The sequence below is a fragment of the Myiozetetes cayanensis genome, unplaced genomic scaffold (assembly GCF_022539395.1).
Source record: "Myiozetetes cayanensis isolate MyiCay16 unplaced genomic scaffold, myiCay2020 scf2-11, whole genome shotgun sequence".
Classification (NCBI taxonomy): Eukaryota; Metazoa; Chordata; class Aves; order Passeriformes; family Tyrannidae; genus Myiozetetes; species Myiozetetes cayanensis.
The window spans coordinates 38,456,716-38,474,550 of NW_026087411.1; the positions used below are offsets into that span (position 1 = coordinate 38,456,716).

The 17,835-nt window shown below is 36.2% G+C and overlaps 1 protein-coding gene across 6 annotated transcripts in view; it reads right to left on the reverse strand.

Moving 5' to 3' along the window:
- The window catches only part of RYR2 (ryanodine receptor 2), a 401,127-nt gene that overhangs the window by 224,845 nt on the left and 158,447 nt on the right, over positions 1 to 17,835 (reverse strand). For all 6 annotated transcript variants that reach the window (XM_050316682.1, XM_050316684.1, XM_050316681.1 and 3 more), the window contains 3 exons: positions 11,001 to 11,075; positions 10,178 to 10,256; positions 8,976 to 9,088 (listed from right to left, as the gene is read on the reverse strand). In XM_050316682.1, the coding sequence (XP_050172639.1) occupies positions 8,976 to 9,088; positions 10,178 to 10,256; positions 11,001 to 11,075 (267 nt within the window). The remainder of the gene's footprint in view (positions 1 to 8,975; positions 9,089 to 10,177; positions 10,257 to 11,000; positions 11,076 to 17,835) is intronic.

Sequence of the window (17,835 nt, forward strand, 5' to 3'; positions counted from 1 at the left end):
CCCTGATCCAACTCTAATTACTATATCATGGCACTAAGGGCCATGTCCAATCTCTTTTTAAAAACTTCCAGGGATGGTGAATCCACCACCTCTCTGGGCAGGCCATTCCAATGCCTGATCACCCTCTCTGTAAAGAATTTCTTCCTAACATCTAACCTAAACTTCCCCTGGCAGAGCTTGAGCCCATGTCCCCTTGTCCTGTTGTTGGTTGCCTGGGAGAAGAGACCAACCCCCACCTGGCTATAACTTCCCTTCAGGTAGTTGAAGAGAGTGATGAGGTCACCTCTAAGCCTTCTCTTCTCTAGACTAAACAACCCCAGCTCCCTCAGCCTCTCCTCATAGGACTTGTGCTCAAGTCCCTTCACCAGCCTGGTTGCTCTTCTCTGGACCCGCTCCAGCACCTCAATATCCTTCCTGAACTGAGGGGCCCAGAGCTGAACACAATACTCAAGGTGCGGCCTCACCAACGCAGAGTACAGGGGAAGGATCACTTCCCTGCTCCTGCTGGCCACACTGTTCTTAATGCAGGCCAGGATGCCATTGGCCTTCTTGGCCACCTGGGCACACTGCTGGCTCATGTTCAGCTTCCTGTCAATCAGCACCCCCAGGTCCCTTTCCACCTGGCTGCTCTCCAGCCACTCTGTGCCCAGCCTGTAGCGCTGCATGGGGTTGTTGTGGCCAAAGTGCAGGACCCGGCACTTGGCCTTGTTGAACTTCACTCCTTCAGATTTGTTAGTACCAGCAGGTGCAGGAAGAAATGGAGGCTATTTTCTTTCCTGTACACAGAGACTCTGACAGCCCTTGCTATTTCCCCTTTCTTGCCAACTGACTTGAAAAAACTACAATGATCAGAACAGAAGAGTAGTTTCAAACCATTTAGGCACCTATTCTTAATGACCTAAGAACCTCTGAGATGTTCCAAGTCTTGAATAGACACCATTCCCACAAGAGGTACACAAGTGAGAACACATGTATCAAAGTGTGTGTGGTAGGGGGAGGGGAGGGATTTATATGCTTCTTTCAGTTTTCCTTGGTCAGTCTGGAAGATGTTCACACTGGATATATTTCTAACTTTAGAAATAAGTAAAAAAAATGTAATTGTATCTATAAAGAATACTGAAATACTAAACAAAACAAAACAAAATGCACTCCTCTTCCTTTTTTTCCTTTTTTTTCAATTAGGAAGGGAAAACCATTTTGCAATAAAAAAAGATATTTCCAATGGGTTTGAAATAATACGAAGTCCTGATTTCTTTGTATTTCTCTGAAGTAGCTTAAACAGTTTACCACTAAATTCAAAAGCAAAGAGAATTTTTTCAATGACAAAGAAAAAGAATTGCCAGCAATATACTAATCAATTCTCACCCTCCACTCAGCATAAATGTACCATCAGCAAAGGGAGAGTAGAAGCTAAAACCCACTGATACTCAGAAATGGTCACTACAACTCAGCCATCAAAAACCATCTACTTAGCTACCACATAGCTGAATATGGCTAATTGCAGATATATGGCAGAAAAGCATAAGGAACCCACAGAGTGTAGATGGGGGGAGTCTGCATTCCCCCTCTTTATAATAGCTTTCCTTCTGCACAGTAACCACAAAGAGCCTGAAGCACATAAGCTACTATGCTTCCAAATGATTATCATTTTGTACAATTAGTCACAAAAGCTTTCACTACCAAAATATTAATTTTACAGAAGCAAGCATCAAAAGTTAGGAAACGACAAACAAAGAGTCCTATGGAAAAAGAATGGCTTCTGGTGAACACATTATATTACAGTCTTCAATGGCATGTTCCTGTACAATTTTTTCCACATGCACTACCTTATTTTATATACAGAATAAAGGAGTTCACTTTGTCAACAACTGCTCAGTGCTTTGTGTTCCCCTCAGTCTTCAGTCTGCAGTCTCACACTCTATTCAATACAGTCAATTCCTCAAAGCTTTGAAGAGAGAATTATTAATTTTCTTATAGGCTTTTCTCTTGCTACCAATTACAGTATTTCACAAAACACAACAAAAATAATGAATTAATTTTCTCAAAACCCCAAAGTAGTAGCATTATAGCCCATTTTATGATGGGGCATGGAAATACATAGATTACACAAAGAAATTTTCATTAATCTAAGATGTCCGAATTAAGGTGACAGGGATCATTTTAATTCCTCCTGTAGACTGCATTATATGTAGTTTAATATTCCAGGCAAATCTTACATTCACCTCAGTTGCAGATATCAAGACTGAGTAAGTCTGAGACTCTAACCTCTAGCAAAAGGAGGAGACAAGAGAGTCACAACTCCAGTAAGGAATATTCCCAGTAAGGGATGAGTAGTGACCTCTGCAAAGCAAGTCTAGTATACAAGAAGATCTGCTCAGCAAATTTCACAGCAGAGTCTGATACAGAATCTAATCCTCTGGCAAAATAATTAACTAAGCATCATACCATCAATCTTTCAAATGCAATTCCCAGCTCAAAATTTCATCTTCAAAGTTGCTTCATTCCACAGCTTCTCTGCTGCTCAGCCCTGACACATCCATCTAACTTTTATCATCACTGAAATAACATTCCATAAAAAGCCAGTGTGACTGTATACTTAAGAGATTTCATAAAAATATACTAGTGTCATAATTTTTGCATTTTCTAATGCCTGTAATTTTTCCAAATTTAATAAAATAATTTTTGTGGTATCATTTACCTGTAATTTTCTTATATTTAAAATAAAAAAATAAAAAATCCCACAGTTACAGTGACCTGTGGTTCATGTGGATAACTTGAACACCATTTTTTAAACATCTTCCACTTAAACTAACACAATAATTACAACGGAAATTGGCTGTCAGCATACCACATGTGATTGCTGTGCCTTAATACAATGGGTTTCCTGAAGAGTTGCTGATGGTAGCTATCTAGCCTAATTGCTCCAGGCCTCTACCATTCTTTTCCTTACCAAATCTTTATCCCTTTCTCACAAGAAAGGGTGGTGAGGCACTGGAACAGATTGCCCCCCACCTCTGGAACTGTTCAAGGCCAGGTCGGATGGAGCTATGAGCAATCTGGTCTAGTGAAAGGTGACTCTGCCCACTGTAGTGGGATTGAAACTAGAATATCTTTAAGTTCCCTTCCAACCCAAGGCATTCTATGATTCTGTATCTCTCAAATAGCCAAACCAGCTTCCTGACCCAATTACAAGCCTACCTTATCACTCAGAATTAGGACTTTCTCCTGCTTCAGAAGGTTCTCCTGAGACCTACAAAGCCTAAGCAGGGTCTTTAGGCTATTTTTCTCACTCAACCTCTTCCCACATCAGCCAGCATTAAACTTCATCTCAGAAACTCATCTCAACTCCTGACCTTCAATTCTTTTCTCATTTCTTGGCCCAAGACATTTCTCTCTCTGGATCTTTGTCCAACAGTTTGGTTCTTCCCAGACAGCCCACTCCTCTACAGATCTCACTTGTCATCCTTCATTCCCAGTCCCACTCCACTGATTTTTCTATCAATTCTCAAAACCACACAGATTTTCTGCCCTAAATTTTGAACCTCAGCCAGCAGGTGCCTACTGCTCATCACCATCTTCTTGTCCCAGACAATTTGTTAGTCCCTTACTGCCTGCCTGCCTTCAGCTGACAATCCTTTCAGCCAGTCATCAAGTCCCACTCAGTTTCCCTCCTTCCCGCTTCAGTCCCACTCCTGTCACTGATATATCACCTGCCTTTTGTTCCTTCTACTTTATCATAGCTTCTTCCTCCACATATCTTAAATGACAGCAGATCACCGGCAGCACACACAACACTGAGTTCTCAGCTGTCAATACAGTGCCTGACTTCATCCCCGCCTTGAGCAACCCATTTCAAGGAATATCTACTCCCACCAGGGTTGGGGTGTATTTAATTATTCGCTGTAGAGGGAGTTTAAACAGTTCATTAACACACAGGAGGCACAAGAGATCTAGCTTATGTAAAACAGTCATCAGACTTTCAGCTACTAAAAGAAAATTTATACAATCTTCCCTGGGCATGACCAAGCTCCATTATTTCAGAAGAATGTTTCTTTATTAAGCTTAAGCAAGAAGAGCTTTTTGCCTTTTTATTCCTTCCTCTTTTTATTTCTTTTAAGTTACCAAGAAGCACACAAGAAAATGAGATCAATTTTCTTAATGATATGATTTTTTTCTTCCCTGTGTTTGAGCTCAGTAACATCTGCCCTCTTCTAGATTAACTAAAAAAAATTATCTCAGACTGATTAAAAAAAGAACCAAACAAGGGAAAAACCCCAGAAATAGATGCTACTATTTCTAGTAAGTGATTTTTCACATTGCAAGCACTTGATTATAAGCACTTGGAAGCAGGACCCTATAAGGCAGAGCTGCTTGACAACCTTAATTATTGGGAAGTTCTACCAGCCTCCACAATAACATTTCTAAGTGTATAAAGACTCCAAGGGAGCTGCATTATGATGAGTGTAACAGAGCAGCTCAACACTACCTTGGTTCCACTAATTTCAGGTTTGTTTATGCAGATTAAAATTATTTTTTTTTAAATCTGTTTTAAATTTTTTCAACAATAACAAATTATAGAATTGTGAATTTAAATGTAAGAAAGCAAAGCTCAATACTGAGTTTCATACTTTAAAAAAAAAATCTGAAAGAGAAGAATAATTTTTTTAATTTTTTTTTTTAAAGTCACACACTTATGTGTTCCCTGGTACTATTGCACCAACAAATGATACAGATATTTAGAAGCTGTTGCAAGCATATAAATAAGACAAATAAAATAAAAAGCTGAAAATAAACAACATATTTGATGCAAGAAGATGCAAAGGCAGTGCCTCTGCAATACTGAGGAACCTGTCCTTCTGTCCAGGAGTAATGACAGATATCAGCTCCACCTTTAAAATAGTTTGATCTAATTTGGATGAAATTATTTTTGAAAGGGAACTCTGCCTTTAGTTATCCATGATAAAAATATTCAAGGAAAAGCTTACACTTCAAAGGAAAGCTTCCAATTAGTTCCATATTAATTTCCAGTAGTCGAAAAAATTTAAAACAAAAGATCACTTCAATCAAATCAACATCAAGATTTGTTCACAGATCTGCATAACGCAGTTGCAGGTCAGCACTGCAGTCACTGAGACAGCAACTTAGAAACCACGTATATACCACAGTACAGAAACTATTGCATTATATTGAAATTTGTGCATTGCAGATTCAAAGCTGGGGTTTTTTTTCTCTCCTTCCTGACTGCTTAGCCAGAATAACACTGGCCTCAAGGATAAAAATTTTCAGTTTTATCTTCATTTATGCATTTTGTATTTCAACTTCATGTTTAAGGTTTTTTTCTTGAATTATTTTTAAAAGACTGAGTTCAGGGGCTTCATAAATTTGACAAAAATTAGAGCTACTTGAACTTCTAAATTATTGAAAATTGACAATACTGAAAAAAATCAGGATATATAATTAGTAACAGGCATAGGCAAACCTCAGTGCAAAGGTAGATACTATTATGTACAAGATGGGGAAACATGCTGGAAATATTACATCTGTTCTTTATCAGGCTGCATTGCCTCAAGAAAGGAAATATAGCAACTCCAGCTTGAACTTAAATGGTGGCAATATTTACAGTAGAACATCTTTTTGCTAACAGGGTTCAGCAGAGCCAAGTTTCCTCTCTGAAGTATCTGGCAATAATGCAGCTCACATGTTATATAATGCCACAAGCACTTACGTAAGCGCTTTCCCTCAGAAATTCTACACAGGAAAATAAGGATCCAAAATCCCATTGTATAGGTAGATATTTAGAGTCAGAACAAGTGAATGACTTGCCTTGGGACATTGTTGTGAGTCAAAAAACAGTAAAAAATCCACATCTCTGGACCTTTAACTTATGATTTTAACACTGATCTTCCTATAAGTTTAGCTCTCGTTCACTTCAAGTAAAAAGATCACTCTTTGGGGAAAAAAAATAGAGCCAATTTTCCCAAAATAATTTTTTTTGTGTGGAAAGTGGGAAAGGGGAACTATAGCAAAGTCCTGATATTTTCTTAATAGGAGTTGCTAACCAAATGAGGCATAAACATTAATCTACTGACTACACTGACTTTGTGAATTTATGATTTCAGTGTTAAATTAATTAAGCTACAGTCAGAAAATTGGAAGACTAACTAATGAATATGACATACTTCTGCTCTCCTCTTACATTATATAAATTCAGCTAAAAGCTGACTACACTTTTAAAAAGCCATGCCCTGTGAATGAACTCTAGTCATCTGTTATTTTTATATGCACATCTTAGCCCCAGGATGTTTAACCTATTTGTCTTCATTCGGAAAGAATTAGTGAGTTGTTTGAAAACATAGAGCAATATATTGCAATATGAAAAAGTGATATTCCAACCCTATTCCTAACAGCATATTTATGCAGAACATTTGACAGAAAACTTACTTTTTCCTAAGGTTTTAACCATAGAATATACAACATAAAGAAACCTATCCCTCAGCATCCTGATGAACATTATTCTCTGTTAAGGGATTCATCTGAGGAACTCCATACCCTTAGAAAAAGCCTCCCTCAGCTAGATTCAATACAGCTTGTTTGGTCTCACAGTCCAAGCAGCTTCACAAAAATAACTTCACCTCTCCACCTTCTTAACTATTGTAAAATGTGTAAGTTCCTGCATTCCTTTAAGAGTTGTAGAAAATAGAAGCTATAACATGACACTGCATTCGATGAAAAAAATCTACTATTTATAATATATGCATCATTAGATATTTACAATATATGTATTCTTTTCAAACTTAATGTCCTTTGAAGTTATTTTTCTAAATGGCCTAATGGAGTAAGACAAACAGTTTAAAACAGAGAAGCAGCTTTCACGAAAAACATTCACTCATTCGTAACTGGCTAATACAGTTTCTATCAACTATTTGAATTTTCATAAAAGTTTCACTACTTTATTGACAGTGCTAATATAACTACTGAATAGGTTGGAAAAACCCAAATATTTTTATGATTAGGAAGGTACATAGCTTACCAGCTCTTAATTTAGTCTTGAAAAACATCTGTTTATAAAAATGTGTGAGTGCATGTAAGAGCAAAATTAATTTGCTGAAACCTTACTGGCAAACCAGCACCGTATAACTGAAATAGGCTCAATAAACCCTCATTAAAGCCTAGCTCTAAATGATTTTACAACTGTAATTCATTGTCATTTCTCTCTACACTGAAAATATAATTTCTTTTTAGTATACTGATATTTTGCATGGAAGATGAAATATACGCGTTAACGCCTCGTGTTGACAAAACAGTCTCTGCAGACAGCATCTCGCATCTTGCTGCATCCAAGTGCATGTGACAGCCTTGAGAATCAACAGTTGACGCACGGACTTAGATAATATAAAAAGCTGAGCTGATTTACTAATTAGAGGGCAGGAAGTATAAGTTCAGGCATATGCCTACAGAGAGACACAATTTGGAGCAAAATTCGACTTCAGCAACCAAATTCAATGAAATCCAGTGTCTTTAAATAAAACCTTTTCATGAATCAGATTTCTCATTAATTTAGTCCAAAATAAGTTGTTTTTCCACTGAGACTAATTGCAGTTCTCATAGAAGTAGCCTTTTAAAAGAATCTTTAAATGCAAAGATGATGAGAAAGTTGACAGAATACATAAATACAAAAAAATAACTCATTTAATGAGTTACTGAGCGTCTAAGTAGACGTTACAATTATATTCTAATAATTATATTCTCATTTTCCTATGTGTTTCCAAAAGATGGAAGAACATTTTCAATTTTATAATTGAAGTCTTCTTAAGCTATTCACTTTTTCCTAAATACTGTAAAAAAATAAAAAATAATGTCTCATAGAAAAAAAAAAGTGAATAATAGTGAATAAAACTTAATGTTATATGCAGATATCATAGAATATCCTGAGTTGGAAGGGGCCCACAAGGATCATGAAGTCCAACTCTTGGCCCTGCACAGGACAGCCCCATGTGCCTGAGGGCACTGTCCAAGTGCTCCTTGAAGTCTGTCGGCCTTGGTGATTTGGACACTTCTTTGGGGAGCCTGTTCCAGTGCCAAATAATCCTTGGGTAAAGAATCTTTTCCAATATCTAACCTAAACCTGCTCTGACAACAACTTCAGGCCATTCCCTCAGGTCCTGTCACTGGTCACTACAGAGCAGAGATCAGTGCCTGCCCCTCCTCTTCCTCTCAAGAGGAAGTTGTGACTGCAATGAGGTCTCCCTTCAGTCTCCTCTTCTCCAGGCTGAACAGTCCAAGTGATCTCAGCCATTCCTCATAGGGCTTCCTCTCTCGACCCTTTACCATCTTTGTGGCCTTCCTAGATCCGAAACAGTTTTTGATAAACTCAAAAAACTCTTGTTCAGAAATTCTACTTTTAGGTTGTTTTGCTGAATCACTATGGTTAATTTTTCAAAAGCCTCCAGTAGAATTATTTTCTTCTTATTTTGAACTTCTTTTGCCAATAAGAATAGTTTAGCTGTTTGCAACACCAAGAATTCCAAAAGAATTCATGTTAAAGTGTTGAAGTATTTCATCATAGAAAAAATGGGAGATACTTAGATGAAGAAAGTTATATAAGCCTGTGATAAGAAGCAGCTACTACAGAAATTTTTTAAGTATTTCAACTATACTTAATCATTAAGAATTTTAATTACATTTAATTCTGATGTGTCAGTAGCTCTACATATTACACTGTACATAATCTTAATAAAATTTTGGTAAAAAGCTTTAATTTATATGTACCAGCATTGTTAACCTCAGAACACTCAAAGGACCTTCAGCGTCTTACATTGCAAAATGGTATAAAAAACAGTTTAAACACCTTAAGTTTTACTTTGGGAGGTGGAAATGTAAACCACACTTTATTACAACACTTTTTGTAACTGTTTGGGTTTTTGTTTTGTTTTGTTTTTGTAGAAGAACTGTACAGATATTGTTATATAACTTACCAAATATCTTTCTGAAGAGACACTGACTAAAATAAGATCATCTCCAACACGCACTTTTTCTCCTTCTGATCGTTGCTTGGAGGCAGGATGTATGGTCCACCAGCATGCCTCACCTATATCAATATTAAGTAAGAGCAAAGAAATAAATAGGAAAGAAAAGGCCCAATCTTACTGACATTACTTTCACACCTATCTCAGCCCTGATAGTTCTGATCCAGTTTTCAGTTGGTTAAACCAAATGTTCATGTGTTTTCAGTAACTAGTATCATTCCTGCACCACCTTGTTAGAAACTCAGCTGGAAATAATATATATAAGCAGCAGACTAAGACCTCTGGAACAGTGATGCCAGAGTAAGGAGGCAGCTCTGTGTTCTTTAGGCAACCTGGTCCAGGTTGCTTTTGCTAAAGATTCACAGTCACCTTCTTAACAGATTCTGGAAAAGACATCAAAGAATATTTCACTGAGAATTAGGACAAAGAAATAGAGCAAACCGTCACTAAGGGCAATTAAAATAACCATTTAAAATGCTGCTTAAAACAATATTTGATAGATCTCATAAATTCAAATTTAAATATGTTCTTCAACTTGTATTGATTATTAGTGTCTCTAACATTTATGAGTCAAAAATTCTGTTCCCACGACAAACCTTACTTTCCAATATGCTTCCTGAACAAAAAGCATGATTTTCAGAAGAGAACTCTTCGATCTTCAAATTGTTCAACTGTTGCAGTCATTACCCTTACCACTCCTAGTTAGAACAAGACTTTAAAAAACAAGTAAACTTACGTCTAACTAACAATTACACCAAACCGATGACATTGCAAGAAGTAGTATTAGTCTTTAAAAAATTAAAATAAATTCCAGTCACCAACAGTTTAAATAGAATTTTTATTAAAATAATACATGTTTAAAAAATAAATCAGTGAAAGGCTTTTACAGGAATTAAAACCTGGGAATATTCCTTAACTTATATTCACTAATATAAATTTAAATATAAATAGACATATTTATATATCACAGAAAAGAAATTAAATAATTTATTAGAAAATATAAAGATAAGATACTGAATATTTAAACATGAGAATATTGTTTGGTTTCTTTAGGGTTTTTTTTTTACTTTTTACAAGATTTATATGTATGTCTCTTCTGATTTTAGACTGAAAGTATTCTTCATTATATAGTCTTTTCAACTAGTGTTTACCTGTTGTGTCCTCTTGCAATCCTACGTCAAATGCCAGCTTATCCATTGAAGATCGAGATGTAGAGAGGCAGCATAGATACTATCAAAAGAAAAAAGCATCCAGTACTTGTTCTGCTTACTTCTGATAATCCACTAAAATATAACAACCTATTAACATAGGATTAACTATTCTTAGATTATCCCCACTAGTTACTATCAAGAACATGTATGCCTGATAACTGAATGGCACTCAAGGAGACTTGACAAAGATATAGGTTCTAAAATAACCTCTCAGTCTATCCAAGCTATCTTCCCACTGAGACAGGAAATTGTGAGAGTGGAAATAAAGGAGTTAGTTGAATCACATTTCAGCTCCATGGAGCCTCATCTGTAGTTAAGGAGTTGTAACCTATATAATTCATCAAGGAATTGAAGACTAAGACTTCTGTCTAAAATACATGCAAGAAGGAATTTCCTTTTCCACTCAGACTTCAACATATGCTCAGGTTGACAGCAAGATGCCAGCTGCAGATTCAGTCAAGGCTTATGCAATATGGAATATCCAAGGCAAAAGGAATGAGAATTCACAAACTCAGACTGATGAACGGACGATTCAGCACTATGGGAGCCAGACTTACTTTTAGCACTTACCCAGATACAACCAGCTTGGTTTGGTATTTCCAAGCATCTACCCTTCACAAAGGTTTCCAGTAACCGCGAGTAAAATGTCTCTTTGATGTGAATAACTCTCCAGATATCAGTAAGTGGCAGTAGGGTGGGCACTTCCAAACACAACTTTCATACAAATAAGAAACCATTGCTGCTCACAGCTCCTGTTACATACCATGCCACTGTAGGAATGGCGCAGCAAGATTGCATGCCCGTAGAGTAGTGTTCGATGACCACCACCTTGTGCAGACTGGAAGATAAAAAGAAACAATACAGTAGTACGTCATAATAAAATGGGGCTTTTTGAGAAAGAAACGAAGAAAGATGAGAGAAAATTACGTACTTTGTACCATCACCTATTTGGTATAAAATATGTTCTAGATTCTTGAATCCTTCTTCCTTGGACTGAAATCAGAAGAGCAGCTTTGATGTGTCATGCTACCCTTGACACACTTACGTATTGTTAAATCTCTCCATATTCACCCATTTTCCCTCCAAATTATATACTTTTAAATACAGAAGGTATGCAGAGTGAGTACCTTCTGAAAGATTCTCCCCATTTTACCAAAAAGTATTAATCAACCACATTGAAGAACATCAGCTGGCAGACTTCTTGTCCTCCACTGTTTAAATACTATCAGACAGAATTCTTTATCTGCTAGGACAGGTAAGCTAACTCAACAGTACTTGGGGATTATGAAAATTCAGAAATCATGCCCAAGTAATTGTTCCTCTTGAGAAAAGCAGCATAAATTTCAAGTGAAATAAAATTAAAGTAATAAAATATACTTTTATCGCAAGAAACTACAACCATTTTTTCCACATTTTCATTACCATTTCTAATTATCAATAATCAGTTTAACTACTCATAGAAGAATAAATAAATCTTGTTAAAGCATGAGCAATGCTTCAACTTGTGCTGAAGATTTATCTATTCCTTAGACTGAGATGTAGATGACTGGCACTGGACAGGAGCAGAGACTGTCTGACAAGACACTGTCAAGAGCCTAAGTTCATATTTGACAGAACAACTCATGTAACATCGTGCACACCATACTTTTCAAGCAGAATTGAAAAATACGTATTTTGTGAGTCTATAAATGTGACAATTCCATAAGCAACATTATTCTTCCACATAGGACTCCTAATTTAATTTCTTAAATACAGTATTTATATCCTTTCTTTTACCACAGGAGACTGACCTTCTGTTTGACTGGAGCATCAGATTCATTACAGAATAAACCGGAAACAGTCATACTATCTTATGTCTCTGGCAACTATACTTCAGTGCTGAAGATCAATTTAACTGAATAGCTATGGTGGCAACATACAGTTGTTTGCCCTCTTTGTTTACTCATTGCCTTTCTTTATCTTTTATGCATTTGCATTTGTTGATCTTTGAGTTACTTGGTCAATAAAAAAAATAATAGGAATAGGTGGTGAAAAAGTGAGCACTTCAAAAATACTAATTTTAGCACTTTTAAGAAACTGCTGAAAGTTTCTGACTTTTATCTTTATTGCGAAAAGAGCAGCTGGACGGACACAAGGTATATTTTGACTTTAAACAAACTGCATAGCAGTCAAAATGCAAGGAGGAACGTTGAATAACCTCTCTGGAAGACTGAATGACGTGAATTTGTATTGAGAAAGAATCAAAGTCATGGAGTTTGTCATAGACACAGTCTTGACAGTAAGATATGAAGGCTTAGCTTTGAGCTAGCATTAATACCATCCCTTTTTCTAAAGGCACAAGGAAAGAACAAGACATTTGATAATGTCAGGCCACTGTGCCAAAGATGAATGCTGAATGTCTGCTGCCCATCAAAATTGGGAAAAGAGGAAAAAAACTGCTGTGAACATACTGCCCTACCAGCATTTCACCAATATTTTTATCAAAATTATTCTGTGTTACTATCCATAAATTTGATATCTAACATAAAGATTTAGTTGCCTTTTGTACAAAAGATGAGAGGAGTAGCGTGACCAACAAAATCACAGCAATGTTAGTTTGCCCTTACTTTGGCCATACTGATTTGTCTGTCTAGTCACCTATTTTGTTAAATGCTCACTTGTAGCTGAACAGGAAAAAGGTTGGCTCAAAACAACTTCAATCACTTCTGTGAAAAATGGTAGAGTGGTTTTAGATAATTTTTCCAAGAGGATTAAAGGAATTCTTTTTAACCAATATTATATTTTGCCCGTTAAAAAAAATGTAAACAAGTTTGCTGTTCCTTTCTTTGATGGAAAATAGAATTGCAAAAACATTTTAAGCATTTTCCACTTAGAGGTTTCTGATGAGGAAATAATAATCAAACCATCCATGTAGTGGGGAATTGAAAAGATGAAACAGAAAAATACAGGAAAGACTAGAAAAGAAAGCTGGTTCTATGAAACTGCCTTCCACCTTGGAGCTTGCCTTCCAGGATATGTACATACCTCTAAGTTCATTTCCTATTTTAATGGCTCATTTCATAACTAAATACTCAGTATTTATCTTTATGCCAAAAACTGCATAGGAAGTAGGGGTTGGACCATGATTGTCTACTGAAAGAATCCTTGATTTTCAAAATGATCCATTCCATTTCCAGCAGAAAGCTGTAAATCTTCCATTAGAAAAAAAAAAATTAAAATAAATTTAAAAGTTAAACACCTGGACTTCTGTGGTAAAGTTGCAAAATCCAAGATGAGATCTGCCACTGAAGTTTTACCAAGTTTCTAGTAATATTGCAATAATAAAAACATTTCAGAAAACTCTGCAAGCAAGACTTCTTGGAAGCCACAGTGCTGACTAATTCAATCCATAACACCCACAGACTTTGCACAAATATATGAATGGTATTATAATGCAAGAAAGTTCCTAACAACCATTTTATTTATCATGAGTCTTATTTTCTTTAGGTTTTTAATTTCCAATTTTCAGAATAATTTCTAAGTTGAAAAATACATTCCTCAAATAAAACCATGGTAGGCAAAAATACATTTGTGTTCAAAGAAGAACTCACCATTGATGTTCTGCAAGCTATGCCATTCAGAAGAAGGAACTATATTAACACAAAACTCTTATTTTATCCCCCAAGAATCTGGGATTTAGAATAAGACTTGAAAAGCCTTCAGAACTGGCAAAAACTAAAGACAGTAAATTGAGATTGAAAGCATATGGGGCAAATTCACAGTACTTGTGAAAACTTCACGTAAACTGCCCATCCCTAATCTAATATTTCTGCAGCTGGAAGACAAGATTAATTTGGAGTCATCTCATTACCCAAAAGTCATTTCCAAGGAAAAGGCAGGATATAATAACAAGAATTAGAGCTGAAGAAGTTAGCATTCAAAATATATACACAGCTTTCAAGTTTAACGCATTGTTAAACCAGGCAATGAGCACAGACTATAAGATCTGAGCTGTTTAATTTGATGTAAACAGTGTTATCTTGAAACAAAAATAATGGAAAAATAAACTAAAATTTGGAAATATTTATTTTTCCTTCTTATCTTAATAGAAAGAGAATTAAACCACCAAAAGGCACTCAAGCACTCCAACCTATAAACTATGTAGTAAAATCTGCAAACAATGGAAGTAGCATAACATGAAACAACATATTTCTAATTAGATTGAACCAAAAAATATCTATTTTACTGCAGTAAGATATGTTACAATGGACCTGAAAAACCCTTTGTATCTGTATAATTTTGTATATACTTGACTGTCATAAGTACAAAAATCCACTCAGTAGCACCTGCACTGTTGTGCCTACAGCTGCACTGCTACAATCCTGGACTCACATGAGAAGCTCCAGGAAATTAATCATGGTGACATTGAATAAGTGCTTTGGAACCATTTGTGCTTCTGGGAACCTATAAATGAGACTTTTTAGAGGCTGGTGAATAGCTTTGTGGCATCCATGATTTTGAGTCAGATAACCATTACCTTTCCATTCTTTTCAAAAGAACAGCCTTATTTCTACTAGAGAAAAACATTCCTGTAGACCAGCAAGCACTCTACTGCAAGTAAATGCTGATGTTTCTTTGCTGGCTTTTCTTCACAGGTCTACATAATCTTCAAATATGTGAGAAGAGGGAAGAAGCTATGAGCTTCAGGGAGGTACCAGAGAAAGACAATCATGCAAAAGCAAATACTTAAGATAGTTATTTCTATGTATGTACATACAAAGCTTCTGTATGTAACATTGTCATTATTCAGAAATCTAATGCTTGAGAAAGCATGACAGCAATTGCATTTAGCACATGGCTATTCAAATACGTCTAGTCACCCACAAAAGCAATTTAAAAATACTGAATGTGTCACAAGAACACAGGAACTGATTCACACTCTAGAAAAAGTCATACAAGATAACACAGTGACTTTTTAAAACAATGTAATGGCTTTTCCTGCTTCATTCCATTATGGGTCTGTGTCAGTAGAATGGAATTACTGACACGTGCTATAGGGAAAAAGACAGTACAAAGAGTAAATTGTAGGGGAAAATAGCTTTGAAGGACCTATAAAGATAAAAATTTTTAAAAAATCAAATTAAACAATAAATGACAAGACATCAGTAGCAAATCCTTCAAAAATGCAATCCATATAACTAACTGTAATGGTAAATCATGACCTTATTGCAATGAGCTGCTCAGCCTCGTATTTCCTCTGTGCCCCAGATCCAGCCCTAGCAGTCTAGATGGAACTTAGGATGACTCAATATTTGTTCTAAATGGATTTCTAAAAAAATACTACACAACTATTTTCATGGCACTGAATACTTTTAATATGGGAAAGTATGTACAGAAGCTGTACAGTAAAAGAAGCAACATGCTCCCCGTTTTCCTTCAAAAGTGTTGTCCAAGGTAAATACTTCAAGATAACATTAAAAATTTCAAATATGCCTGTTACGTATTAGTATATGACTGTAAAATCAGTGGCTGTTTCATATGTACATTGGAGTAAAAAGTGTCCTTTAAATCACTGAGTACTCACACTTCATTAAAATGGAACACAATAATGTTGGCCATCTTAAGCATAAAACAGATGCTGGAGACAACAGCATGATAAACAGAGGACACTTATCCATAAAACCACTTGTAAATATAAATGCAAAGGCATTATTTTCTCCAAATTACAAGTATGTTCTAAGTTTCATGAAGTTCAGTAGTTTATTCCTAATATTTGTACTGTTAGAAAACTACAAAATTATGAAAAAAAATTCTATTTCTAAATCTAGATTTAAATTTAAATGTATAAGCAGAAGTATGGAATTAAACACAGAATGTCCTACAGTTACCTACTATGAACCCTTTTAAATTAAAAACCATCACCACCACAAAAATAAACCAAGCAGGAAACTGCACCCACCAGTGATGGAAGCTCTAAAGAATTATATGTAAAAAACCTACATGTTTCTCCGGTGATGGAAGCTTCTCCAACTCCCTTCCATGGGACCCACATTGCAGCTGTCAAATTTTTCATGCAGACGAATTCATTACATCCTGAAGTTGTGGTTTTGATCCATTAAGAAAAGAAGTCAAATAGGAAATCTTGGTCTGACCACATGTATTGGCTTGAAAAACATCAACTACCACACATTTTGAGTAAAACTACATTTAGGCCCTGGACTATGCTGTTCCCAGTCAGAAATAACCTGTGTCAAGATCAGAGATGTAAAGCTGTTGGCATCAATGCCTTTATCAAGATGCTGAGGAACATTTTTAAACCAGCAGGTTAATAAAAGTATTTAATATGAGCTAGTTCTTTAAAAAGAAAACTGTGAATGCATAAGAAACATGCTTTGTTTGTATAAAATTCTTTAGGATTTATTTCATTTAAGGAAATTAAAGGTTTGCATTTAAGCAACCTTAAGGTAGAGTGAAAATTACTGGAAGGATATGGAATAAATGGAGATCTTGAAAGCTTTTGAATTATCCCTCAGGAGAAGGCAGAATTAGCAAGGAAGTGAAAGAAATCAGGAAGAGACTAAAAAGAACTGTGAGGAATAGGAGGGAAGGATGTCCCACAGTCTAAAACCACCTCACTATGGTTCTACACATAAATACTTGCATAGCAAATATTTCCATAGCAAAGTCAAAACTACTCACTTATTGATTTCATTATTAATATGCAGTTTCTTAATCTGTTCTAGACTGATGTTGATGAAGACCAGTATTTATCTAAAATTGGCAATTATGCAGTCCTACAAGCTGCCTAGAATAGGAGACAACCACAGGTTTATGAGACCTCTTATTCCCCACAATTACACACTGTCTAAATTTTTTAACCCTGGGTGTAAGTTAGATGACTAATGAGAGCTTCTTGCTGACACTAGGAAACAGCCAGCTGGAAAATATGGGAAGGTCTGTTAATACCACCATGATCAATTACAGTTTATGAAAAGCTACAAAAAATTCTTGATGTGGTAGGTTGACCTTTGCTGGACGCCAACTGTCCAAGTCACTCCCCCTTCTCAGCTGAACAAGGGAGTGAAAGTAAGATGGAAAACAACTTGTAGGTCAAGATAAGGCAGTTTGTTAAACCCAAAGTGAAAGGTCATGCATGTGCACAAATAAAGGAAAAACCCCAAAGATTTTATTTGCTACTTCCCTGCATCAGGCAATGTCTGGCCACTTCCCAGGATGCACAGCTTCAGCACATGTAGTGGTTGCTCCATAAGGCAAATGTAAATAATGAATGCCTCCACTTCCTCCTTTTCTTAGTTTTCGTATCTGAGCTGACATCCTATGGTATGGAATATCCCTTTGGTCAGTTTGGGTCAGCTGTCCTAGCTGTGTTCCCTCCAAAAATCTTGCCCACCCCCAGCCTACTGAAGTGGGGGCGGAACGCTGGAGAAACAGTGCTGATGCTGTGCCAGCACTGCTCAGCAGTAGCCAAAACACCAGTATATCATTGGCACTTTTCTAGATACCAATGCAAAGCACAGCACTGTGAAGGCTGCAGTGGGGAAAATGAACTCTTTCTGAACTAGACCTAATACACTTCATGACAAAATACAAACACAGAT